General features: G+C 47.9%; 1 protein-coding gene across 1 annotated transcript in view; it reads right to left on the reverse strand.

Moving 5' to 3' along the window:
- The window catches only part of KIF1C (kinesin family member 1C), a 912154-nt gene that overhangs the window by 584990 nt on the left and 299934 nt on the right, over positions 1-27230 (reverse strand). Inside the window, exons 4-5 of the mRNA XM_086946204.1 lie at positions 26625-26804; positions 15777-15842 (exon numbers count right to left, since the gene is read on the reverse strand). Of these exons, the coding sequence (XP_086802330.1) occupies positions 15777-15842; positions 26625-26804 (246 nt within the window). The remainder of the gene's footprint in view (positions 1-15776; positions 15843-26624; positions 26805-27230) is intronic.

Raw genomic sequence — 27230 nt, forward strand, 5'->3', positions numbered from 1 at the left:
AACTATTTGTTTCACTCCATCCCCAATGATCTATAGGTGAGACTGGACCGATTTTTCTGTACGTCCAAGATTCTCCCCATGATCCAACACTCTGATTACCTGGGCAGGGTACTCTCAGATCATGACCCACATCAGGTAACCCTCAGATGGCGCCCACTTACACCTCAATCCCTACGTGGCAACTCCCCTGAGGCTGACTCCAGGACACAGTATTCTAGAACGAGCAAAGGGGAAACATACAGAATCACTTTACCGACAATGCAAACACGACAACCTCTAGAACATTAGAGTGGGTCTCCTTCGAGGTAGTCATGAGGGGAGCCTGCATTACGCAAATCACGGGTGTGCGGAAAACATTGGAACAGACAATTCAAACGACAGAGCTACGCCTAGCACAGCTGCCCAAAGAAGCGGACAAAAACGTGATCCCTCCCGCACAATTAGCGGAGGCCAAAACCAAGTATGCAGAAGCCTGCACGGACCTCCGCCGATACAGCGGATCCAGAACGCCTCAGCCAGACTCATCCTCGACATCCCCCGACGCAGCCACATCTCCGGACATCTGAGAGACCTGCACTGGCTCCCCGTCACCAAGAGAATCACCTTGCGTCTCCTCACCCACGCACACAAAGCCCTACACGACCAAGGCCCGAGCTACCTCAACAACCGCCTCAACTTCTACGCTCCCAAACGCCACCTCCGATCGACCAACCACGCCCTCGCCGCCGTCCCCCGCATCCGAAGAGCGACAACAGGAGGAAGGTCCTTCTCCTACCTGGCCGCCAAGACCTGGAACACCCTCCCGACCGACCTTCGCCTGACCCAAGACTTCAGGAAGAAACTCAAGACCTGGCTGTTCGAGCAGGAGCGGCACCCCCAACCCAAGCCCCCCCCCCCAAGCGCCTTGAGACCCTCCGGGTGAGTAGTGCGCTCTATAAATGCCTTGATTGATTGATTGATTGACAATTTCCGCGCCTATGCCGCTAGAGCCCACAGAGAAGGAAATCGAGCCGGGACCATATTAGCCTGGCTAATCCGGCAAAACAGACATACAACCCATTACCAGCATCATGAACGCAGCAGGCGCAGTCACCTACACACAGTTGGAGATCACACAATCCTTCCACAACTATTACGTGAAACTATACAGAGAGCCACAGACAGATAGGGGGGGGAAGCATATAGACAAAATCCAGCACTCAGTCACCATGACACAGCTAGCCGCCGCTGACAGGACAACTCTGGACGAGCAGATCACACCGGCGGAGATTAAAAGTGCGATCTGCCACCTAGCCAAGAACAAAGTCTCAGGCAACAATGGCTTCCCAATAGAATACTATAGTACTTTTTCCTCCAATCTGGCCCAGAGACTTGACATAGTCTACAAGGCAGCACTAGAAACTGGACCACTCTCTAAATCCATGTGTGAGGTCATACTTGTGACATTCCCCAAACCAAACCGCGACCCCCCCTATTTAGATCATCATACAGACCAATCACTCTGCTCACGGAGGACTGTAAGATATTAGGCAAGATCCTAGAGAACGGACTCACGGAGGTGCTTCTCAACCTGGTGCACCCTGACCAGTGCGGGTTTGTGCCTGGGAGGAATACTTTCCAGAATATCTGTAGGCTCTTCCACGTTCAGGACAGGGTGCGGGCCGTTTCCCATATGCCGTGTGCCGCGTGCCTCGTGCTGGACCTCGAGAAGGCCTTTGACACTCTAGCATGGTAGTACCTGTTTGCAGTCTAGCGGCGGGTGGGTGTCGGCCCCAACCTCGTGGCACTCATCAAACTACTATACAACTGACCTCGTGCCCCGGTTCGCGTAGGCGGGCACATATGAACAATAGTTACTTACCTGTAATCTGTGCTTCTCCAGTATTGGTGTCTTTCATAGATTCACATGCCTGAATCATTCCCAGTCGTCGGAGTGGGAGTCATACGGTACATAAAAAAGCAATAATATGCTATAATAACATAGAAAAAACTTGGTAATAACCAACCAGGAAGTAAAGTAGCCCGAGCTACAGGAGAAAAAAACTTCCACACCCATGACTATCCTAGTCATTTTGTATAGCCCAAACTGCAGCTAATCAGGTGACAACACCCACCAGAAGGTTCTCCCCAGAGGCTCAGGCTCTTAGATTTTCTCGCACAGGAGGGATGGTAAAGCAATGTAGCCTATGAGCCTCTGCGGGGAGGTGGGCGGGTTGCATGTGAATCTATGAAAGACACCAATACTGGAGAACCACAGATTACAGGTAAGTAACCATTGTTCTTCTCCAGTATTGGGGTGTCTTTCATAGATTCACATGCCTGAATGAAAGTAGATAGCAGTAGATATCCGTGCTTGGAAGACGCTATTTGTAGCATAAGCCTGTACATAAGAAAAAGTGCATAACCATATAATAGAAAAGTTGCATTTTCTAAAAGGATGAAAAGTGCAGTTACATGAGCATGTACATAATAAGAAGCATGAACAAGCGCCTGAAAAGCAGTAAGAGGAGGATCGAAACAGAGGCGCACCTTATCTAAAAAGATTCCGAAGAACGGCTTGACCCACTGAAGCGTCAGTCTCGCTGGCTGCATCCAAACAATAGTGCTTGGTGAAAGTATGCCTGTTGGTCCAGGTTGCTGCTCTGCAGATGTGCTGAAGAGGAACTCCAGCGAAAAGAGCAGTCAAGGAAGACGCAGCTCTCGTAGAATGACCCCTTGGAGCTGCCTACAAAGGTCTTCCTGCTTGTATATGGCAAAAGTCAATAGCTGCCAAGATCCATCTTGCTATGGTTTGTTTAGACACTGCATGCCCTTGCCAAAATTTTCCATAGGCAACAAGCAATTGATCAGATTTGTATATTGTAGAGGTCCTTTGTAAATAGAACTTTAAACACATCCTAATGTCTAGTGTATGCAATGCATTTCCGCAGGGGATTGCGGGTTAGGAAAAAATGTCCTTAAGATGACTGGCTCGTTCAGGTGAAAGTCCGAAGGCATCTTAGGCATGAATTTTGGGTTTGTGCAGAGCACTACAGAATCTGACGTGAACTGCAGGAAAGGTGGATGGACCATGAAAGCCTGGACATCACTGACTCTTCTAGATGAAGTCAAAGCCAACAAAAGCGATACTTTCCATGTAAGAAATTTGAAATCCACTCTGTGAATTGGTTCAAAAGGGTGACACATGAGCTGCGCTAACACTACATTGAGATGCCACTATGGACGTGGACGATGTACCGGAGGAAACATTCTGAAAAGTCCTTTAAAGAATTACTGTATTATTCTTGAAGAGTACAGTGAAGTGGACCCATCCTGACAATACCTTGAAATGGATGCCAGGAAAACCTTAAGAGTTGTGTGAGACAATCCTGATTTTGCAGGATGTAAGAAAAAAGGCAATATCTGTTCTGGCTTAGCCTGAAAGGGATGAATCCCAGCTGAGTGACACCAGATACAGAATCTCTTCCATTTAAGTCTGTATGTTTTTATCGTAGCAGGTGCTCTTGCTTTGTTTAGTACCTCCTTGCAATCTGCAGACACATTCAGATGGGCGAAATCAAGGTACTCAGGCACCAAGCCGCTAATTTCAGAGAAGTCGGGTCCGGATGGTATATCTGACCATCTGGATGGAGAGGAGATCCGGTATTGGTCGAAACTGAATTGGTTTGCACTCTGATAGGAGAAGGAGGTCGGTGAACCAGTATAGGAGAGGCCACCTGGGGGCTATGAGAATCAGGGGAGACAGTTCTTTTTTCATCTTCCAGAGAACTCTGGGAACCAACGGTATCGGAGGAAAGGCGTAAGCATATATTTAAAACCAGTTGATTGAAAACATATCCCCTTGAGAGTCTTTGTGGGTGTGAGAAGTTGGCCTGATATATGATGCGCACTAGTTCTAGTGAGCACCTTGCACCAGTCCAAACAACCCTTATGGTGATTGGTTGGAAGTCAACCTTATAGACCTGCTATCCTAATGGTAGCATGGACAAAGCAGTCTTAGGCTTAACTCTTTTGGCATGTGAAGCCAGCTGTTTCACCACATATAACCCCTTGAATACCAGATGAAAGGACACCACACAGGTTGTTATGAAAATAAACAATATATTTATTACTAACAAACACCTCTGGACTCTTTATGAGATCAGAGGGCTAAGCACATAATACTCTTCAGAAAAATACAATAAGTCGCACACATTACAATGGTGACCTAGGGGCACGGCAAACCATATACTAAGTAAATGGTATAAGTAGAACGGTAGAAGAAATGAGGATGCCCAGAGGCTGTAGAATCGCAGGGGCTACACTACCCAAACCTTGGGTAAGGAGCAGGAGGCCCACGGGACGCATGTGCAGTGTTAGAACACACACGCGGGTTTCAATGCAAAGTCAATGGGCATGAACAATTCACAAAATAGGGAAGCAAAGACAGTTCCGACTGGTTGAGACTGAAACTACAGGATACCCGGGACACTAGCAGAGTCAATATACCTATGAGCACCGAAATGCTCTCGTTACCTCACCCACGGGATGCGGGTGCATACGTGTGAAAGTATGTCGGGTTTCCACGTTGAAGTCAATGGAGCCTTGGAGAAAGATGCTGCAGGCGACCAGGAGGAAGATGTCCGGAGAGATCCAAGGGCGGATCTAGGAAGATGGAGACCTGAAAGCAGAGGGAACAATGCTCAAAGTCACTTGCCAGTGACCGAGTGGAACCAGGAAGGAACCAGGTGATGTCGCCGCGATCAGGTTAAGAGGTGACGCTTGACTCTGCAGCCACGTGAACCAGGAGGTGTCTTCGACGACCAGGGTGGAGGCACGAGCTGTCCCACGCAGGCTCTCGCTGTCGGCAGTGTCTGTTCCAGGATCGGAGACAACAGGCCTTGGCAAAGGCAACCCACGCGGCAAGTGAAGGTGACGTCTGGTGCGGACCAGGAGGGTCTGAGGTACTCCTTTTTTGGAAGGAAGCAAGGGCCAGTCTGGTGCAACCAGACCAGCGGCGTAGATTTCAAGGTTCGTCATCTAGGAGGCCACTAGCCAGCCGGCAAGTGACCAGACAACGAGTCGAGCAGCAATCAAGCAGAAAGGCCCCACGCAGATCTCGTGGATGCTGGAGGGCTGGTCTTCTGTGCAGGAACTGCTCGTGGCTGGGGCTTCTCAATCCCGAAAGCCCTTTCTCAAGGGTGCCTCAAAGGTCGTGCTGGAAGCAAAGTGCAGTTCTTCAAAGATGGCCGGTCCCACGTGTCTCATCGCACCCACGGGTCTCAGCTGTGCTGCAGATGTGGGTAGAGGTCAGAGAGGTCTGGGAGTCCGGGTCTCGTCGAGCTCTGACGTTTGGTTCCGGCAGGAAGGACAACAAAGTTAACCGCTAGGACGCTTGATGGTGCCTGCTTGTGCAGGGTGGTCACTCCTTGGCCACAAGGGAGATTTCTTCAGTCTTCTGTGGAGCAGAACGTCGAAGTCCAGAGTTTCTTCTTGTAAAGTTGTTCAGGATAACCTAATTTGGAATGGGACCAGCTCCTACCTTTATTCTGCCTTAGGGGGCTGTACTAGCGACTAGGTCCTTCCCATGGTTGGGACCAGGAAGGGGGGTGGTTACACCCCCTATCCTTTGTCCGGTTTCGTGCCAGAGCTGGGGCTGAGTGCCCCAGCAACTGGTTTGAACCAGGGTATGCACAGGGACACCTTGTGTGCCCCAGGCATGTCTCATTCTTTTCAGCCCTTCCTATCTGGATACACAAAGTCCTGTCTGGGGTGGTGCTGGCACCTCCCCAGGCAGGAAACCCTTTGTCCAGGCCTCCCTCGCTGGAAGGACTCCCAGCAGCAGGAGATCAGACTTGTGTCTGTGGCAGCAGCATCCATTTTGTGATTCTGAGGCTCGGGTTAATTTCAACTAGGGTTACAGTTACATACATGTCTTATCCCTCTAGAAGGGTGGAATGCTACCCCCGTCTCCAGAACTGGCGAGGGGGTAGTATTCCAAAGCGTATGACACCTTACACAGCATGTTTCGATAATGCTATGCCAAAGTTAGCAATAACTGTGAGGTTTATAATGAACTTAAGAGTATATGGTATAGCGTTATCATGGAACAGCTATAAGGACATGGTTCCGAAAGCTGCCGACAGGCTCAGCTCATGCTAGAGCACCATCTCACATAATTCCAAGCACTCTGCCTTCAGGATTGATAAGGCCTGCCATAGGAGTGACTTATTTGAGTATATTTGTCCATTTTGGGTGTTAGATATAGGTATACTATATCTACAGCAATGGGTGATTACACCACCTTGCCGCAGCTGTGTGATCAGCCAGTTGTGTCAAATAGTAAGGCCAGGCCAGGGGTGGCACAATACGTGCTGCAGCCCCTGGTAGGCCTTGGATGCACCTATGCCCTGGGTACCTAGGGTACACTGTACAGGGGCTCACAAGGTGATCCATGTTCCAATTGGTATGTAGCTAGAGTACATGGAGTCCATTTTAATGGAGAGAGCAGAGGGCCTGGGGGCCTGAATTGCAGGGCCCCAGGTCAACTAAGTCGAAAACCAGCTAAACACTAGGCAAAAAGTTGGGGGTAACCATAGTCAGATATCCACCTTCCTACAGTGGGGATGCCAGCTTGCAAAGAACCGGCATTCGCTGTTCTTCTTGGTCACAAAGAGGTCTAGATCTGGATGACCCCACCGCTGAAAAATCCAATTCACCGTCGGTTGATGAAGTTCCCATTCGTGGGTGGACACAGTTGTCCTGCTGAGAGTGTCCGCAAGAACGTTTGTCGTTCCCGGTACATGGACCGCCAGAAGATTGATTTTGTTTCGTATTGCCCATGCCCATATATCTTGGGCTTCCTGAGACAGAAGAGCCGATCTTGTTCCTCCCTGTTTGTTCAAATAGTGCATGCTTGTAGTATTGTCTGTGCGAACCAATACTACAAGCATGCGAACCTTGAACTATTGCGCGAAAGGATTTGAGGGCTAGGAAGATGGCTCTTAGCTCAAAACTGATTGATGTGCCAGACCTTCTGTTGAGGACTTCATCTCCCGCTGACCGTCAGGCCCTGAAGATGTGCTCCCCAAACTTCGAGGGATGCGTCTGTGGTGATTGTAAAGTTTGGTGCGTTTTGGAGGAATGCGCAACCCTTTTGTAGATTTCTCCTTTGAATCCACCAGCGAAGAGAACCTCGAATGCGAGGGGTGACCCGGATGAGGTCCTCGAATGAGCCGGAGACCTGCAGCCATTGCAGGTTGAGTTTTTCTTGAAGAGGCCATATCCTGAGACAGCAATTCGGTATCAAAGGAATGCAAGAAGAGACCATCCCCAGAAAAGACTTGAATTGTCGGACTGAAACAGACTTTCTTGAGAGTAAAGTCTGAGCCATGTCCTGTATTTTTTCTAGCCTCTCGTCCGATACGAAAGCTCGGACCAGCTGTGCGTCCAAGGTTGCTCCCAAGAAAGCTTGTCTTTGGGATGGTTCCAGCTGTGACTTGCTGAAATTGATGGAGAGGCCTAGTGACTGGAAGAGAGACAGACACCGCTGGACATGGTTGTCTGTGTTTGCGGAAGAACTCTCCTTGATAAGGCAGTCGTCTAAGTAGGGAAATATTTGTATTCCCTCCAGCCAGAGGTGTGCTGCTACCGGAGCCAGGACCTTTGTAAACACCCTGGGTGGACCAGGACCAGGACCTTGAACTGATAATCCCTGTCAGCCACTCTGAATCGCAGTAACTTCCTGTGATGAGGTAAAATGGGGATGTGGAAATACGCATCTTGGAGGTCCAAGGTGGCCATGTATTCTCCCTCCAAAAGAAGATGCAGTATTTCTTGGAGTGAAAGCACCCATAACGTTAGCTTCTAAATATTTGTTTAGGGTACGGAGATTCAGAATTGGACGCCATTCCCCAGACTTTTTCTTTATTAGAAAGAATCTGGAGTAGAATCCTGCTCCTCTCTGAACCTGAGGAACCTTTTCGATTGCTCCTTTTGTTTTTAACATCAAATTGATCTGGGAAAACAACTCCTTTAAATGAGCTGGAGGTGGGCCCCTTGGGGGACGTTTGGAGGAAACTTTTCAAATTAGAGGGCATGGCCCTTGGCCACAATGTCCAAGACCCACCTGTCTGATGTTATTGAGGACCATTTTGAGTAGAATTTTGAGATCTTTCCTCCAATTTTTATGTGAGACTGCGGCAGTAGCGGTTGCAGGTGATGACACTCATTGCCTTTTATCCTTTCCGCGGTAGGCATACTTTCTTTTGTTTTGGGAGTAATTAGCGTTGCACTGGCCGTACGACTGATAACGTTGGGTTTGGTAACGTTGATTCCCTTGTCTGTAGGAGGGCTGCCGACTATAACCTCCTCTAGTAGAGGACGATCCACGTCCTCTCGCACCTCAAAAGGGCGGCTTTCGAAATTGTAAGGTGCCCAGGGATCTAGCTGCCTTCGTGTCCTTTTTTATTGTCTGCAAGGCTTCCTCTACTTGCGGACCAAACAAAAACTCCCCGTCATAAGGCATGTCCAACACCTTAGCTTGAACCTCCTGGAGGAACGAAGTCGCTCTAAGCCAGGCTTGCCTGCGCAAGACAGCAGCTCCTGCTAACTGCCTGAATCCAGTTGAAGCTACGTCAACTGCAGAGTCAATCATCTCAGCCAAGATCCTTTCACCTTCCTGCAGTATTTCCAGAGCTTCTGACTTGGAGGGCTCTGGAAGCATGTTGACATATGGGGAGATGTCAGACCACATTTGCCGGTCATATCTGCCCAGAATGGCTAATGAGTTGGCAGCCCGGACTGTAGTTGCTGCCATTGTTGATACACGCTTTCCAATAGCATCCAGACACCTGCCGTCTCTATCCGGTGGGGCTGCGATTGGAGAAGAAGGATTTCTAGATCGCTTCTGTGCAGCCTGCATGATCACCAAATCCAATTTCGGATGTCCTATAAAGGCAAGCTGGGGACTTTTCAGGAGCCTTATATTTTTTAGCTATCTTCGGCAGAACTGGAGGGATAGATGCAGGAGTAGACATAACTTTAACTCCCTCTTTCCAGATGAAATCTATAATAGGTATAGACTTAACCGGTCTCCTTGGCTGGTCCTTGAAATCATAGAGGAAGCATTCCTGCTGTGTAGTCTCCATGTCAATATGGAAGCGTTCCGTAGCTCTTTCCATAAGAAGATGGAATCCTCCCACGTCTACTAAGGGTGACTCAGCGGTTAACGGAGGTGAAGGAGAAGGTGTTTGGACCTGATAATCGTCCCACTCCGACATCATGGATCCATCATCGACTTCCCCTTCTTCTCCCTCTTCTTCGTCAGAAGAATGTTGTTCTTCAGGCTGATGGGATGCTACATGTGGAGGAGACTTTTGTGGTCTTAAATCAGATATGGGCGTTTGCACAACAGGTGTAGGAGGCACAGAGTCCGCTGACTCAGACGTGGTAAACGCCTATAATAATCACTTAGCATGTGCTGTAGATTTGATAGCAATGCTACTGGCATCTGAGCAGAGGGGACATTAGTAACAGGTGATGTCACATGCTCAGGCGAGTGTTGGTCATCTTATAGTCCTCTTGGTACTTGATGTGTAATTCTGAAGGATTTGTATCCGTCCCAAACCTTTCATCCATGTCAGAATCCTTCTCAATATCTTCAGAGTCCAGTAACTTGTCAGGGACCTGTAGGGGTACTGTTTGAGGTGACAGGCGTAGAGGAGATAAAGGTTCTAGGCCAGAACCGCGTCTCGGAAGCAAGGATGGCTTCAATGTTGACGTAAAAACCGTAGACGGTGACCAAACTTCCATGGTGGTACATGTAGACAGTTGCGGCTTCGACGGAGGCCCCATAGAGGGGCTCGTCGACGGGGGCTTGGCTCCAAGCGATAAAGAGGTCATCGTCGTCGATTGAGTTGTCTTCGCCGACTAGGAAGGTTTCGTCGACGACGGTGTCTTCGTCGACAGTGGAGTCTTCGTCGACAGTGGAGTCTTCGTCGACAGTGGAGTCTTCGTCGACGGTACAGGAGTCTTCGTCGACGGTACAGGAGTCTTCGTCGACGGTACAGGAGTCTTCGTCGACGGTACAGGAGTCGTCACCGTGCTCTTCGTCGACGGTACAGGAGTCGTCAATGTGCTCGTCGACGACGGGATGCTCGGCAATGGAGCAACCGTCGACGGTGGCGTCGACGGTGGCGTCGACAAAGCTATCGTTGACGGAATCTTCTTGAGCTTAGCCACAGACGGGGCGCTGACTAAGGCAGATGAAGCTTCTTTCGTCAACGAGATGGGCCTGACAGTGACATAGACCATCGTCAACGGTGAAGACGCTGTCGACATTAACATCTCATGTTTAGGTGAAGAGAAAGTTACCGTAGACTTAGATGTTGCGTCGACGGAGATCTTAGTCGATGGAGTCGACGACGGCATCGTCGACGACCGGGTCCGTTTCTGAGGTAAAGTCTTCTCAGAAGTCGTCTTTTGAGGTAATTGTTTGGTTGTTCTTCTGGGGGATGTGGAGGGCCCAAGTTTGCCCTTAGTAGGGGGAGTAGCCATAGAAGTGGAAGGCTTCTCAGACACCTTAGAAGATTGTTGCCTCTTTATAATCTTGGCCCCAGGAGAAGACAACACCTCTTTAGCAGCTCTCTTCCTAAAAGCTGTAGTAGACCCAGAGGCAATACTGCCTACCTCAGAAGCAGGATAATCTTGATCCTGGCGGCCCTCTCTGTCCCTGAGGGTCTTCTGAGGGAAGGTCCTACATATCTTGCAGTCCTTCACCTGATGGTCAGGGTATAGGCAGTAGATGCACTTCTTGTGGGGATCTTCTTTAAAAAGCAGGAGCTTACCACAAGAGTCACAAGGCCTGAATAAAGATTTCTTAGATGAAGACATCTTCAAAAGCAAAATCCTGAAGGAAAAATAAAGAAGTGCTGAGCAGAGCTCAGGGAGACTCCCTTCACACGATGTGCAGTAGAAAATCTGAGAGCCTGAGCCTCTGGGGAGAACCTTCTGGTGGGTGCAGTCACTTGATTGGCTGCAGTTTGGGCTATACAAAATGACTAGGATAGTCATGGGTGTGGAAGTTTTTTCTCCTGTAGCTTGGGCTACTTTACTTCCTGGTTGGTTATTACCAAGTTTTTTCTATGTTATTATAGCATATTATTGCTTTTTTATGTACTGTGGGTCTCCCACTCCGACAACGGGGAATGATTCAGGCATGTGAATCTATGAAAGACACCCCAATACTGGAGAACACCCCTTCTCCAAGCGACCCGCGGGACACATCGGGGATGTCCATTGTACCCCCTCCTCTTCACTCTCACAATGGAACCACTGGCAATCAAACTTCGAGAGGGAGGTGAACACTGGGGGATACCACTGCAGGGCCGCACTCACAGTGTATCACGGTACGCGTATGCCCTCCTTATCTATATCAGGAAGTTACAATGGACCTCTCCCTGCTCTGGGCCATGCTGGACAAGTTCGGAAGGGCAACAGGACTGAACGTGTATTGGGAAAAGTTGACTATCTACCGACTCCACCCGGACGCTCCTCAACCGGAAATACGAGCTGGGGCAGTCAGGCTGGTGTGGAACGGGGACGCCTGAGATACCTCGGCATCAGACTATACCACACCCCAAGTGACCTCCATGGTGGTACATGTAGACAGTTGCGGCTTCGACGGAGGCCCCATAGAGGGGCTCGTCGACGGGGGCTTGGCTCCAAGCGATAAAGAGGTCATCGTCGTCGATTGAGTTGTCTTCGCCGACTAGGAAGGTTTCGTCGACGACGGTGTCTTCGTCGACAGTGGAGTCTTCGTCGACAGTGGAGTCTTCGTCGACAGTGGAGTCTTCGTCGACGGTACAGGAGTCTTCGTCGACGGTACAGGAGTCTTCGTCGACGGTACAGGAGTCTTCGTCGACGGTACAGGAGTCGTCACCGTGCTCTTCGTCGACGGTACAGGAGTCGTCAATGTGCTCGTCGACGACGGGATGCTCGGCAATGGAGCAACCGTCGACGGTGGCGTCAACGGTGGCGTCGACAAAGCTATCGTTGACGGAATCTTCTTGAGCTTAGCCACAGACGGGGCGCTGACTAAGGCAGATGAAGCTTCTTTCGTCAACGAGATGGGCCTGACAGTGACATAGACCATCGTCAACGGTGAAGACGCTGTCGACATTAACATCTCATGTTTAGGTGAAGAGAAAGTTACCGTAGACTTAGATGTTGCGTCGACGGAGATCTTAGTCGATGGAGTCGACGACGGCATCGTCGACGACCGGGTCCGTTTCTGAGGTAAAGTCTTCTCAGAAGTCGTCTTTTGAGGTAATTGTTTGGTTGTTCTTCTGGGGGATGTGGAGGGCCCAAGTTTGCCCTTAGTAGGGGGAGTAGCCATAGAAGTGGAAGGCTTCTCAGACACCTTAGAAGATTGTTGCCTCTTTATAATCTTGGCCCCAGGAGAAGACAACACCTCTTTAGCAGCTCTCTTCCTAGAAGCTGTAGTAGACCCAGAGGCAATACTGCCTACCTCAGAAGCAGGATAATCTTGATCCTGGCGGCCCTCTCTGTCCCTGAGGGTCTTCTGAGGGAAGGTCCTACATATCTTGCAGTCCTTCACCTGATGGTCAGGGTATAGGCAGTAGATGCACTTCTTGTGGGGATCTTCTTTAAAAAGCAGGAGCTTACCACAAGAGTCACAAGGCCTGAATAAAGATTTCTTAGATGAAGACATCTTCAAAAGCAAAATCCTGAAGGAAAAATAAAGAAGTGCTGAGCAGAGCTCAGGGAGACTCCCTTCACACGATGTGCAGTAGAAAATCTGAGAGCCTGAGCCTCTGGGGAGAACCTTCTGGTGGGTGCAGTCACTTGATTGGCTGCAGTTTGGGCTATACAAAATGACTAGGATAGTCATGGGTGTGGAAGTTTTTTCTCCTGTAGCTTGGGCTACTTTACTTCCTGGTTGGTTATTACCAAGTTTTTTCTATGTTATTATAGCATATTATTGCTTTTTTATGTACTGTGGGTCTCCCACTCCGACAACGGGGAATGATTCAGGCATGTGAATCTATGAAAGACACCCCAATACTGGAGAACACCCCTTCTCCAAGCGACCCGCGGGACACATCGGGGATGTCCATTGTACCCCCTCCTCTTCACTCTCACAATGGAACCACTGGCAATCAAACTTCGAGAGGGAGGTGAACACTGGGGGATACCACTGCAGGGCCGCACTCACAGTGTATCACGGTACGCGTATGCCCTCCTTATCTATATCAGGAAGTTACAATGGACCTCTCCCTGCTCTGGGCCATGCTGGACAAGTTCGGAAGGGCAACAGGACTGAACGTGTATTGGGAAAAGTTGACTATCTACCGACTCCACCCGGACGCTCCTCAACCGGAAATACGAGCTGGGGCAGTCAGGCTGGTGTGGAACGGGGACGCCTGAGATACCTCGGCATCAGACTATACCACACCCCAAGTGACCTCCTTGAGGGTAACCACTACAGAGCCCTAAGCGGCATTAAAGCACAGATTAAGTTCTGGCGCACACTGCCCCAAGCCCCCATAGGGAAAGTAGCACTATCGAAGATGGTGGTGGTACCTTCGCTAACATCCCGGTGATCCCCCAACAAGCCTTTTGCCAGGAGTTAAACTCATTGCTGATATCTCTGATCTGGGGAAGAGGACGCCACAGGGTAGCTCTGACGACTCTACAACTCCCACATAACCAGGGTAGTCTGGGTGCCCCATCCTTCGAAGCCTACTTCCTCGTAGAGTAAATACAGTGGCTATAACGCTGGACAGCGGGGCATCAAATAGAAGAGACAGACACGCAATCGGGACCCATGACGATCCCTACGAAACATAGACTTCTTCTCCTGGGCACTAAACCGCATCCAGCCCATTCCATCCTGGCGAAAGTAGCGAGGTCCTGCATGCTTTGACTCAACCGCCTCTCCGGCGCCACACCGATGTACTCCCCACTTCTGCCACAGGCAGGTCTCCCCAAGGGGCGCAATCATTACACCTCTCGGGGTGAGCAGGTCTGGACAGAATATGCACTCACAGAAGTAGAATCACTGTTCACGGAGGGCCAACTAGCCTCCTTTGGGAGTCTAATAGAGGGGAGCGGGCCCCCCCTGGGCAATTCCTCCTACACAGGCAGCTCATTTCCGACTGCAGCAAAACGTGGAACCTAACAGACGGAGGACCACAGACACACCCCACTCTACATGCAATATTAAACATGAGCAAGGGGACCACCTAATCACATGTACATACAAATCCATCATAACACTCACGGGCACACCACTAACGTGGCTCTAAGAGAAATGGGAAGAAGAATTTGACCGTGCACTTCATGACAAAGAATGGCTCACAGCCCTAGAGCACCATACAAAAGTATCGCACAACAAGCGCTTCAAAGTATTCAATTTAACATACACCGGGCTTCTCTCACCCCTGCGCGGCTTCAGCGTTTTTATCCTGAAGTGCAATTTGAATGCCCCTGCTGCAACCAGCCCAGCACTACATTTGTGCATATGCTCTGGACATGCCACGAGCTGCAGCTCTACTGGTCAACAATACACACCACGATACAGAATCACCGGCCTGACAAACCTCAATACCTGGGAGGCAGGTGCCCTGGGAATATTTAAACGCCAGAAAAAGAAAAAGATAGAAACACGATTCGCAGTACTAGCCCTGCTTTTAGCAATACGGAGCATCACAATGCACTGGCGCTTTCTTACGAGTCCCTCTATAGAAGCGGGGAGGGGAGTGATCATAAAATGGGGCGCAACGGAAGAAGAAATGATCAGGCTAGAGGAGACGAGGGGAATACGTCGCAACCCAATCTCCATGGAATGAGCAGCTCTCCTGCACAAGTTCAAGCAGACAAATAGGACACCATTGATATCCCCGTCAGCCACTCAGACACCGCAACGCCCCACAACCCCACGCCCCCCATACACAAATGCTCGGGGGAACCCAGCCCCCCTCATCCGCACACAGCCCACACATGCTGCGTTGAGGGAGCGACCACTGGTGAAGCCCAGACCTCTGAAAAAAAAAAAACACTTGAAGTCACAGCCCTGCACCCCATCCCTGATTCCACCCCCCCACCAAGTTATCCCCCCTAGTTGGTTCATTAAAAATGACACTCGCACACTACCCACAACTGCGGCGTAGTTACTCTGACGAGATCCTAACAACCAAGCGCATCACAACAGATCCAGTACAATTAAGCACACATACCCCATGTACGTAAGACAATAAACACGCCCAAACACTCAATACACGCACTTATTCACCATACTGGCAATTTAATGTAACTGGTTGTTGAGTAACTGCAAAAGTAGTTGTTTATGCTCGTATACTCAGTCTATATCAGATTTTTTTATATAAAGGTTTATAAAAAAAAACAAAAATGCGTATCACATCATCCAGGTACAAATGTGCTCCTTGGTAATTCAACTTGGTGAAGAGGTTAGAATCTTAAGATTTTACTTGAAACAAGGGCCTTTGGGATACAGGAAACACGTGCACCATGAAATGACCAGGCAAGGATTTCTTGGGAGGACTACATTGTGCAACAACTCGAAGTACTCTGAATAAACACTTACAATATCTTACATGAGTGCACAATATTTTTCCTATAAACTTTTCACGGACCAGTGCTCGCTCATGACTTGCTTTTCTTTTATATTTAAAGGTACTGCACACTTAAAACAACAACTTTGGGTTGATTTTTGTTTACGCATGGTTACTTGCAAGTACTCTAAAGATGCATACCTCCACGGAGAACGACAGATCAGTAGATTTGTTGTCACCAATCCGTGCAAAAAGATCTTCACAAAGCTGAAAAAAAGAAAGAAATTGTATCAATCATATTGAACCACAAGGTCGGCCCAGTCCTCTCGTGCAATCCTGACAAAGCACACAAAACACCACAGAACCAGGCAAATACTGATAAAGGGTTTGAGGGAATCCTCCCAGTCTCCAAAGGCACAATTACATATCACTATTACTGTGGCCACATCAGGACAGATAAGGAAAAAGCAAACACAGGGATATGATGGACGGAGCACTGAAACTTTTCAGACACTCACCCCCAGTCACAGATCTGGAATGAATCCATCATCATTCTTTAGCTCACTTTGCCACCTCAGTTCAGACCTAGCTATAAGCAAATCAGTCTTAACCCTGTGCCTCATGGGAACAGTCCAAAACACACATGATGGACAGAATGTTGCACATTGGCAAAACATTCACCCCCAGTCACAGATCTGGGTTTACTCCATCGTTATTTTGCTCACCACGCCACCCCAGTTCAGACATGGCCATATGCAAATCAGTCTAGTCCCTGTGCCTCATGGGAACAGTCCAGCCCGAACTGCCAAGCCATGTCTTCCCTGGACCGGAATCAAGCATCCTAGGACCGGTTTCTGGCTATCAGCCGTCATCAACTAGGACTGCTTCACTCCAGTGGCGTAGTGAGCACGGGATCCACGACTGGGCATTCCCTTCCCACATAGGGCGAACAGCAAAACACACAAGCAGAAGTCTTGCATTTGTTAGCATTTGAGCTATTGGTATTGTAAATAATGCCTTTTATTTATAGGTTTTGAAAACCTGCAAGCGGTGTGTGAACATGCACGTTTCCTACTAGTCCTTGCTTACAAGAAGCAATGCTGGCAGTAAAAGAGGCGCAGTTACTGCCAGCTTTGCTTCTCGTAAGCAAGGACCACAAGTAGAAAGTGCGTGTTTACGCACCGCTTGTAGGTTTTCAAACACATAATTAATAAGCATTGCCATTTACAATGCCAATAACAAAAAATCTCGCAAATGCAAGACCTATTGCATTGCAAATTCTAGTTGGAGGTGTCACCGTGGGTTTTTGATTGGTCCACTCTATTTCTCTTACTGCCTCCTTATCTTTCCCCTCAGTCTTTCTTGTATTTCTATGAGAGACTGCCTCTCCTATGAGAGTATGGTAGAAAGACTTGATCTAGGAGTCTTGCCTGGCATGTTTTATTTAGGGTCTCTTTGTTTGGAGCTGCCCTTGGCCGGTGAATAGTGTGTACTACAATCATATTAGCCACCTCCTTGTCTTTCTTTCTGCCGCCATGTCGCGTGCCAGCTTCTCAAACAGCCCGGCCGCATGTGGCAAAGCACAAACAGTTTGCTTTGACTTCGAGGCATCGAGCAATACTCTCAAATCATTCTCACTTTGCATTATGCAAAACTGCTCGGAAAATTGGCCCAATGTATCTTACAATTAGCTGCCAGGACCACAGAAGGAATGCTGACCTCCTGGATGCAGCCAGGGCCGTTGTTTCCGTGTCTGGGTTAATTACAAAATATGGCTTTGTGTACTGATCGCGAAGCCATCTTTGCATCATTAGCTCTAATATGACAAGGAGTCATAATGGGAATTTTCGTACTGAGGGCCGTGAATTATTGCACATCGAAATTTCCATTTCTCCCCGCGCGCGCACCCAATAATTCCCGCGCTCTGTCTCTTTGATGTTCCTTATCAGAGGGCTGCATTGCAGCCGCATATCGCGGGCATTGCCAGACTGTTTATTAAATAAATGAAATTAAAAAGTGTTGCTTCCTTGCGGGTAATGGATAGGATTAAGCACTGATGGATACTTAGGAGCACTGATTGCGGTGAGAAAAAGTGCCCGCTGAAGTAATAAATTATTAAATCATTCAAAGGAGACAAGCAGGTATTCAAGCTCCCCCCCGTTGGACTCCTTGGCTTTACACATGTGTGCGCGTCCCCTCCCCCAGCGGCTCCATTCGCAACCTCAGTCACCTGCCTCCCCCTTTTTCTTGTGTGTGCTCCCTCCCCACATCCTGATTAGCTGACCCATCCAGCTCTCTGGCTCCCATCCCCCCACCCTGCACACCAGTAACAAACCATAAACACAGAACCCTTGAACTCCTGTTAGTTGAGTTACGATAATTCTTGTGAGCCGGGAAAGATTGGTTACTGTCACACAATGCAGGCCACAGGAGCCCCCCGCGCGCCTACTACAAGTGATACACTCTTAGCCTACACACAATTTCCGGAACTGTAAAGTTAGCATATCTCCCTAGCTGCGAGAGTGCAGAATGCAGAACTGTTGGAACCTCTCGGGTTCAAAGTAAGGCAAACGAAAATCATGTTTGGAATGGTTTGAGGGAATATAAGCTAGCAGCTCTAGCGCATAAGGAAGTGTTTTTATCCCCAACATGAGGTGTCCCAAGCAAATAGGTAATGACTCAATGTGGTTGGAGCCTTCAGATAATGGTGGGCACTCCCTTTAATGGAATTACGGTACTATTGTTTGGCACACCACGGCCGTATTTGCCTCTGAGGACTGGGAGACTTCAATCTGCCACACCGAGACCGGAATGGCAAAACTAATGTACCCCCTCACAGTCCTCTTGGCCAAACGCAGATCCCAACCACTTCTACCGGCACAGTACCTTTATTCATAGATGCAGGTTGCAGCTGCTGTTCAGCCTTCCAAGAGCGAGCCCGCTCAGCCAAGTTCACATTCTACACAGCGCTGAAAAAGCACAAACGGCTGCTAAAAGTGCGCAAGGCGAAAGTGAAAGTGGGCCGAAACGTTGTGCGCTGTGTCACTTGGGGACAGGAGTTGTGCACGCGCACGGAGTGCACATTTCCTGTTCGAGCGTGCCATGTCCTGTCTCCCTTAGGCAGAGAAACCAGCGACTAAAGGTCTCGCCAAGGCGAGCAGCGCAGGTGCTTCATCGCTAGGCGAGACCTAACAAGATGATGGATGGAATGTTGCACATTGGCAAAACATTCACCCCCAGTCACAGATCTGGGTTTAATCCATTGTTATTTTGCTCCCACACCACCCCAGTTCAGACATGGCCATATGCAAATCAGTCTTGACCCTGTTCCTCATGGGAACAGTCCAGCCCGAACTGCCAAGCCAGGTCTTCCCTGAACCGGAAACAAGCATCATGGGAACGGTTTCTGGGAAACACCCTTCATCAGCCAGGCTCGTTCGAATCCAGTGGCAAAGTGAGCAAGGGAGACGCATCTGGGCATACCCTGCCAAATTAGGGTGAACAAGGCAAACACAAAGAGATGATGTACAGAGCGCTGAAACGTTTCAGACACTCACCCCAAGTCACAGATCGGAGTTGGATCAAGGAACAAAAAGTTTGGTTTTTTTGTTTGAAAGCAGGCAGCAGAAAGCACTGGGGAGTTGAAAGCAACATGGGAGTAACATGAAGCAACATGGGGGCAAGAGTGGGGGGAAGTAATAGAGAGAGCAGGTGGGGCGGTGAAAAGCAAACGGGCGAGAGAGAGAAATGTGAGGTAAAGGGACATACAAGGAAACAGGCGAGAGAGAGAAATGTGGGCCATAGGGAGATAAACGCAAACAGGTGAGAGAGAGCAATGTGGGGTATAGAGAGATAAAAGCAAACGGGCGAGCGAGAGCAATGTGAGGCATTGGGAGATAAAAGCAAACCGGCGAGAGAGAGCAATGTGGGGCATAGGGAGATAAAAGGAAATGGGCGAGAAAGGGCAATTTGGGGCATAGGGAGATAAAAGGAAACAGGCGAGAGAGCACTGTCGGGCATAGGAAGATAAAAGGAAACGGGCGAGTGAGAGCAATGTTGGGCATATGAAGATAAAAGCAAACGGGCAAGAGAGCAATGTGGAGCATGAGCAGATAAAAGCAAATGGGCGAGAGAGAGAAAAGGGTGGGGCACAGGGAGATAAAAGGAAACAAGCAAGATGGAGCAATGTGGAGCATAGGGAGATAAAAGGAAACAGGCAAGATGGAGCAATGTCGGGCATAGGGAGATACAATCAAACAGGCGGAAGAGCAATGTGGGGTACAGGGAGATAAAAGCAAACGTGCGAGAGAGAGCAATTTGAGGCATAGGGAGATAAAAGGAAGTGGACGAAAGAGAGCAATGTGGGGCAGTGGGAGATAAAAGCAAATGGGCGAGAGTGAGAGCAACATGAGACCTGTTAATGAGGATTGGTCTCGTTGCACGGTGGAGGAAGGTCCGCACTTCCAGCACTCCAGCGAGGGGATGGAATTGGATAGGGTCCTGAAAAGCCACGCCCTAGTACACACCATTGACCTTATGGCTATAGGAAGTGGAGGTGAGGTTAACCCGACATTCAAGGGCAGAGGATGTCGCTCCTTTATAGACTACATAGTGGTCACCAGTCTATTTAACAGATGGATAAGAGGGGCAGAGATCGAATGGAGCATATTTAGCAATCACAACCCCCTAGTGCTGGAGTTTAAAGACCTGTCCTCTAGAAGTGTCAGAAGAGGTGTAGGGGTAGATAGCACGGAGAGGGCAACGGATCAGGGGAAACGACAGATGGTCTAAAGTGGACGGGGACACTTTTTATAAATCTCTAATGGAGAAAGGCAATGAAGAGATTAGGGTGTGCCTCGACCTTTCTGTGGAGGGCCCCGCTGTTGTTAAAGCATTTGAGGAAGTGGCGCACCTAATAGATGGACTATTAAAGACCACTAAGCAAGGGAGAGCAACCACCACCCCTGGAAGGTTCGATAAAGATTGCTCGCGGGCACATAAAGAGCTAAAATCTAGCTTAAAAACTATACCTCGGGTCAAGTCACGTATCGCACAGTGTAGGATCTCATACAAAAAGGCACTTAAGTGCAGGAAATACTCCCTCCAATCGCAAGCCTGGGAAGATATAAGGGATGCAGCAGATAGAAGGGACACAACAGCGTTCTGGAAAATTATAAATAATCCATGTTTTCAGGACACTAATTCCCCAGAAATTGGCACCACTATTTTGCCTGAACAACGGTATGACCACTACAAAAGTTTATATAACCACACTGTTGAAAATAACGAAGATGATGGGATGGGTCCCCGGTGGGTTGCCACCATTGAGTTCACACTGGAGGAAGTTGTAGGGGCCATCCAGGTCCTTACAAAAAATAATGCGCCAGACCCAGAAGGTAACCCTCCTGACCTTTATTTAAGTAAGGTGGAGCTGTGGGCCTCCATTCTCACAAGGGTTTTAAATGCGGCGGTCGCAACTGGCCGACCCGCGCTCATGGTCATTGGCAACAATAGTCCCGATTTTTAAAAAAGGGAATAGGGACAATCCCCAGTGTTAACGCCCCATATCTCTGATTGATGTAACAGCTAAAGTGTTGGGTCGAGTGGCCTTAACTGTCTCACGGACTGGGCAGATGCAAACCAAATCATCACAGATACCCAGTATGGGTTCAGGGCAGGGAGATCAACAACGGATCAGTGCCTGAACCTCTATCTTTTGGTGGCAAAATATACTTTAGCCAGTAACGAGGCTGTATACCTAGGGTTTATGGAGCTCTCCGCTGCTTTCGATCATGTTAATAGAGAGAAGCTGGGGGCCTTGATGACCAGATTAGGTGTTGATCAGGACTTGGTTAACATTTTAAGAGCACTGCACTGTAACACCTCTGCCAAAGTGCGTTTTAATTTGGAAGAGGGCACCACAGCACCTTTTCCTTGTAACAGTGGGGTTAGGCAGGGATGTATTTTAGCCCCGTTTCTGTTTTCCTTATACATTGATAATTTAGACCAGGCATTAGGGAAATTAAAAGTAGATTCCCCCCAAGTAGGTTCCCGTCCTGTCCCGGTGTTGTACGCGGATGACGCAGTGCTTTTAGCCCGCAACCCTAAGGGACTCCAGCGTCTGATAGACGGGTTTGTCAGTTTTATGGACACTTTAGATTTGTCTGCAAACCTGGAACCAAACCCTGTAAGTTCTCTTACAAGATAGGCACACAAACTAGGGCAGGTACAGTGCTTTCCTTACCTAGGCTTGTTATTTGATGGGCTTTTAAATTTTAAATCTTTAGTGGAAGAGCGGTGCTCCAAACTGGTGGCCTCGACTGGGGCGATAATGAACTATGGACGCAGGCTGGGACGGTGGTCGCCTGAACAAGTCATGAACTTATATAGTTCAATTTATTGCTCTAAAGAGGTATATGGGTCGAAAGTTTGGGGCTTCGTAAGCACCCAGCCGTTATAGGCAGAGGAGAACAAATATTTCAGAAAGGTACTCAAAACCCCACAAAGTACTCCCACCTACATTATCCATGAAGAACTAGGAAGGGTATACATTGAGAACCTGATAAAGGTCAGACCCCTTATGGTCTAGCTGAAGATTTTGACTAACATTGAGGCAGACCTAAATAGACAAATTATTAGAGACAGCTTAAAAAGGGACAAAGAAATGAGTATTCCCTGGCTAAAATACGTAAATTCCAGACTTGAGGGAATTGGTTGAAAGGATCTTTTTACGAACCCCCCAGAAATTATTCCCCAAGATAAACAGAGTTAGAAGAATTTTTCTTGGACTTGGTAGCTTCACGTAGGGCGGCTGCAGAAGAATGCAAAATCTCAGTTGGTGCTTATAGAATGGTGAAAACATAGGAAGGAATGGAACCTTACCTCACCCACATGTATAATGCACAGGACAGAATTTTTAATCACCCGTTTTAGGCTCAACCTTTTACATTATCTACTGGCTGATCCACCAGGTTTTACTTTAACGGTTGAGCAGAAGGGTACCTGCGGCTGCGCCAATAGGTCTCCGCAGGATACCCTTCATTTTGTACTTTTATGCCCATTTTAGATTTTACCCAGGCGTAGTTTTTTTAGTAGGAATGCTAAAACAGGCAAAGTTCAAACACGCCAAGGTCGCCTTACTGTTCTTGCAGAGGGCTAATAATCCTTATACTCTGTTCTGTATTATGAATTTTATTAAAGTCGCTTTAAGGTTAAGGAACTCAAGAGGGCGGTGTTGAAAGAATTTTTGGTCAATTGTCTTCAACCATTGGGATATGTATAGTATTTTATTGATTTTAACTGTATAATATACACTTTTATGGTTTTTTTTAAATACCGAATAAAGGACTTTTGAAATTGAGAGCAACATGGAGCGGAGCATGGGGGCCAGGTAGCGTGCTTACTGGGAGTGTCCCTCCTCAGGTACCAGGAACTACACTACCAGGGTATAACTAAATATATATGAGAAGATTGCAATAGGAGAAAGTGGGTGCCACCAAGGTTCATGCACAAATGATCAGGACCCAAATATGGCTACTGGCACATCCCTAGTCGGTGGTTTCACCTAAACACCACCTGGTATGAGATAAGTGTTCAGAGTGAAAAGGTTTTGTGCCTTCTAAAATTCACTTCAATCTCAGGGTTGGTGAAATCCCAAAGTTTAGGTTGGTGTCACAGAGACTTACGGTGACATGGTCTGTCGTTATAATATACACGAACGGTTGTTGCAATCTTGTCCTTTTTATTTATACTTTTCTTAGAATGGCACGTGTCAGACCGCACTGTGACTTTCTTTGCATCCCGTCGAGGGATGCAGGTTTTGTCCTAGGATTTGTTTCGACGATTAACCTGAACTATTTAGTATGACCTTCTTGCCTTGAAGAAGCCTTGGCCAGCAGGCCACTGGGCGGAACACGTGTCAGCTGTTTCTGTTCTCACCTGCATTTTAAGAAAAGTACGTATGCCTTTACCACGAATTCATAGTTAAGTTTTGGGGTGTGGGTTCTCCCCAAAAATAAGAATAAAAAATGTAGCTGATTTTCCTTAAAGGAAATGGTGGTGCATTTAAAAAAAGAAGAGTTACAGTTTGTTTGAAAGTTCATGGCCCACATTACAGCACTCACAAAAGCAATGGGTCCCAAGAGGACCACTTAACTTTTGCTAATGAGTTACTACCTCCTCTGAGGTGTCAGTAACTTTCCAATGGTTTGTGACTGGAATTACGGTTACAAAAAAATTAAGCAGATGATACCAAATCACAGTTTTGATGGGGAAGCCCTAAACACGGCCCTTCTAAAATGCAATTTAGCATCAATTTCTAAACCCATTTTGCGATGCAGTTAGCCTTTACTGAATTGCAAACTGAGTTTACTGAATATTTAAAAGTAGTTTTACAGTCCCAACCCCTCTAATTTTCTGAATCAATAGAAAGGTTTGCAACAGCAAGATGTCTTAGTACATCTGGCCCCATGTTCCATACCGGACCTAGAATATTTGAAATAGTTATTTATTCACTATATGAACTTTAGACCTTTTAAGGCCACTGTATGCATGTCACGTCTTCCTGTTACACAAAACCCAGCAGCAAAGCACAATAAAAATGAACTGCCACAGAGAGGATGGCTTTGCCCTCTGACAGGCTTCACCCCACCAAGCCCCCTTCAGATGATAATTTACTATTTGCCAGCCCATAAACTGGAATATTTTATCTTTAGGAAGGTCGAGGGTGCGAAAGTAGGTTGCATGACTAAACGGTCCCCCATAACTTAAGACTATTAAAGTTACTAAGGTGAGAATCCTTTTCTAATACCTGCATCCAAGCCCCTCAACCCTGTGCATGTCACAATTTCCTTCAATGCTGTAGAGCAATTGAGGAAGAAGGACTAGCCCAAATAAAGGTGTGGCCCTAGAACAGAACCCTCAGGTATAGTTGTTAAACTGCACAGCATCACGACTAGTGAGCGTTCGCAGTGATGAGCCATTGGTTGGTTTCTTCGGACAGACTTTATTCTCGTTGCAAGAGGGAGCTACATGATACTGAAATTGTCGTACTATTGGCGTTCAGGAGTTAATTTATACACCATTAAATGTGTGAAGGGCTGGGCGATTAAAAGGTAGATGGCCACTTTATTTCTGTCAAGAATATTTCGGTCAATACTGTGGGCACACAAGTGTTGATACAAACCTCAACACAATTTTAGCAGCAGGAACAAGGGCTGGAACGCACATCTGCTGGATCCAATTATGGATTCAACAAGATTACCCCTGAAGAAGAAGGAGTAGTTTCTGTCCTGTAACTCCAGTTCTGTAGTAGGTGTATCTCTGTTATAGTCATAATCTAGTGAATAGTCCGGCCCATGTGCGTGGACCCCGGAGCAATCAAAAATAATCTCTTAAAGTGTTGAAAAATGCAGAACTGCACAGACACTTAAGAGAGAATTAAAGACAGATAATGCAGCCTATACAACAAGGGAAATCTGGACAGGCTTTGCTGTTGGGGGATTTTTGGTGGAATTCTAGTTTAAGTACTGGACAGTGTAGCCTGGTTGTATATGCTGCATTAGCTGTCTTTAATTCTCTCTTAAGTGTCTGTGCAGTTCTGCATTTTTCGACACTTTAAGAGATTATTTTTGATTGCTCCGGGGTCCACGCACATGGGCGGGACTATTCACTAGATTATGACTATACACAGAGATCCCCTACTACAGAAATGGGATTCTCTCCTTTATCCATAAACAGTGGAATAGCAAAGCAAACAAGCCTGCCTTTGAAAGGATGACACATTTGCACAGTGACTACTTAACATGGTCCTGATGAATGCCACTGGATGTCTTTAACTCTTTCGCTGCGGCGGCTATTCCGGCGCAGCGCTAACGGTCGCGGGGGGGGGGGGCGCTGGTGAGCTCCGCGGGTGACAGAACCGTTCCGTCACGGCTCGCGGGTGAGCTGTGCTCATGACGGAACGGTTCTGTCACGGCCCCGCCCGCTCAATTAAACGCGCCGCGCAGGCGCAAAATCAGCGCTGCGCAGGCATGGCGGCCGGGTCGTGACGGAACAGTTCCATCATGAGCACAGCTCACCCGCGAGCCGTGACGGAACGGTTCCGTCAATAGCCTGGAAGGGGTTAAGGGACCAACACATGGTAGAAACATGTTAACCTACATCTAGGGATATATTTGGTCAATCCCTAGTCCTCTCTCTTTTTATCGTGTCCTTGAGGCTACCCAATAAAGAGCAAGTGGACCCAAAGAGACATTTTTAAATCACTGTTCCTTCTTGCACTCTGCCCCTCATTCACCTCTTACCTAATGCTCATGTTGAGAAAAACATCTCAGCTCCTCCCCTCGGGGAGTTGTCGCCCACACCTCAGTGTGAGGAGGGAACCCATATGATGAAGCATGTCACCGAATGATGAGTGAGGGTTCTCGTCCTGAAGGGAATATCTCTCCCATCCCCTCAAACAGTTGGAGGAACTTTGTATGATATATAGTAGTTCTTAGGGATGAGTACCCCCTGGCTTCCTTGATCCCTGCGATCCCTCGTGAGTAGAATAGCAGAAAGTTTAATGCAAGCAGAGTGCCTCCCAAATAATGTACAATTAACATCTCTCTAAAGGCACTATAAGATAACTACCTGTGTCCACAATTCAAATAATAACACAACGACTAGCTCACAAATATCCCCAGACAATAATGTCCCCACAAGCCACCTGAAATGTATGAAATATTTTACATATTCCAGCAATCAATCCAAACTCTTGATAACAAGGTGCTATTTGGCACACTGATTCGCACACGCTTGCTCAAGTCTCTATGCGCTTGTGTCAAAACCGTTTTTGGCACGCGTATGGTTGGAGAGATAAATGAGAACTCAAAGCTACCAAAGTTCACAATCAGCCTTACATGTATCTGGTGATTGGTCCAGGTATGCTTTAGTAAGAGTGCAGTGCTTCTCCACAGTCCAGGGCATGTCCTGTTCCACTCCCACCCTTTCTACGTCACTCACACACGGCTCACTGAAGAAACCTCAGTGCTTCCCTTTGAGGAGTACCTGAGGAATGATGCCTTGCTGGTCCACCTCCTGCTTCCCCATCATAGTGTAGGACTTGCCAGCGCCAGTCTGTCCGTAGGCGAAGATGCACACATTGTAGCCCTCAAACGCGTGCAGGAGCATCTCCTCGCCAATGTCCTTGTACACTTGTCTTTGGGAGGCAAAGTTGGGATCTTCATTCTGAGGGAAATGGCACAAAATCAAAGAACAGATCATTTTAATGTATTAGAAGTAAAGATGGACATAATCCTATCCTACAGAAACTAACCCGATAAGCAAACTGAATACCCGATATTTAACAAGCATTGGCAAAGCCACTGCATCTTGCCCATGCCCTATGTCAATGTATTTTAGCCAAGTTGTACACCTTTGTGGCTTATGTTCGGTATGGCTAAAAGTTAGCAGCGTAAAAGAGTGGAGTAGAGTGGAGTATAGTTGCGTGGAGCGGCGTAGAGAGGAGTGTCATGGCGTGGATTGGAGTGGAGTGTCAGAGTTGAGTGGAGTGTCCGAGCGACGTGGCATAGAGTGAAGTGGCATAGAGTGGATTGGGGTAGACTGGGGTGGCATAGAGTTAAGTACAGTGTCGCAGAGTGGAGTGGAGTGACA

Source organism: Lissotriton vulgaris, chromosome 12, assembly GCF_964263255.1.
Source record: "Lissotriton vulgaris chromosome 12, aLisVul1.2, whole genome shotgun sequence".
NCBI lineage: Eukaryota > Metazoa > Chordata > Amphibia > Caudata > Salamandridae > Lissotriton > Lissotriton vulgaris.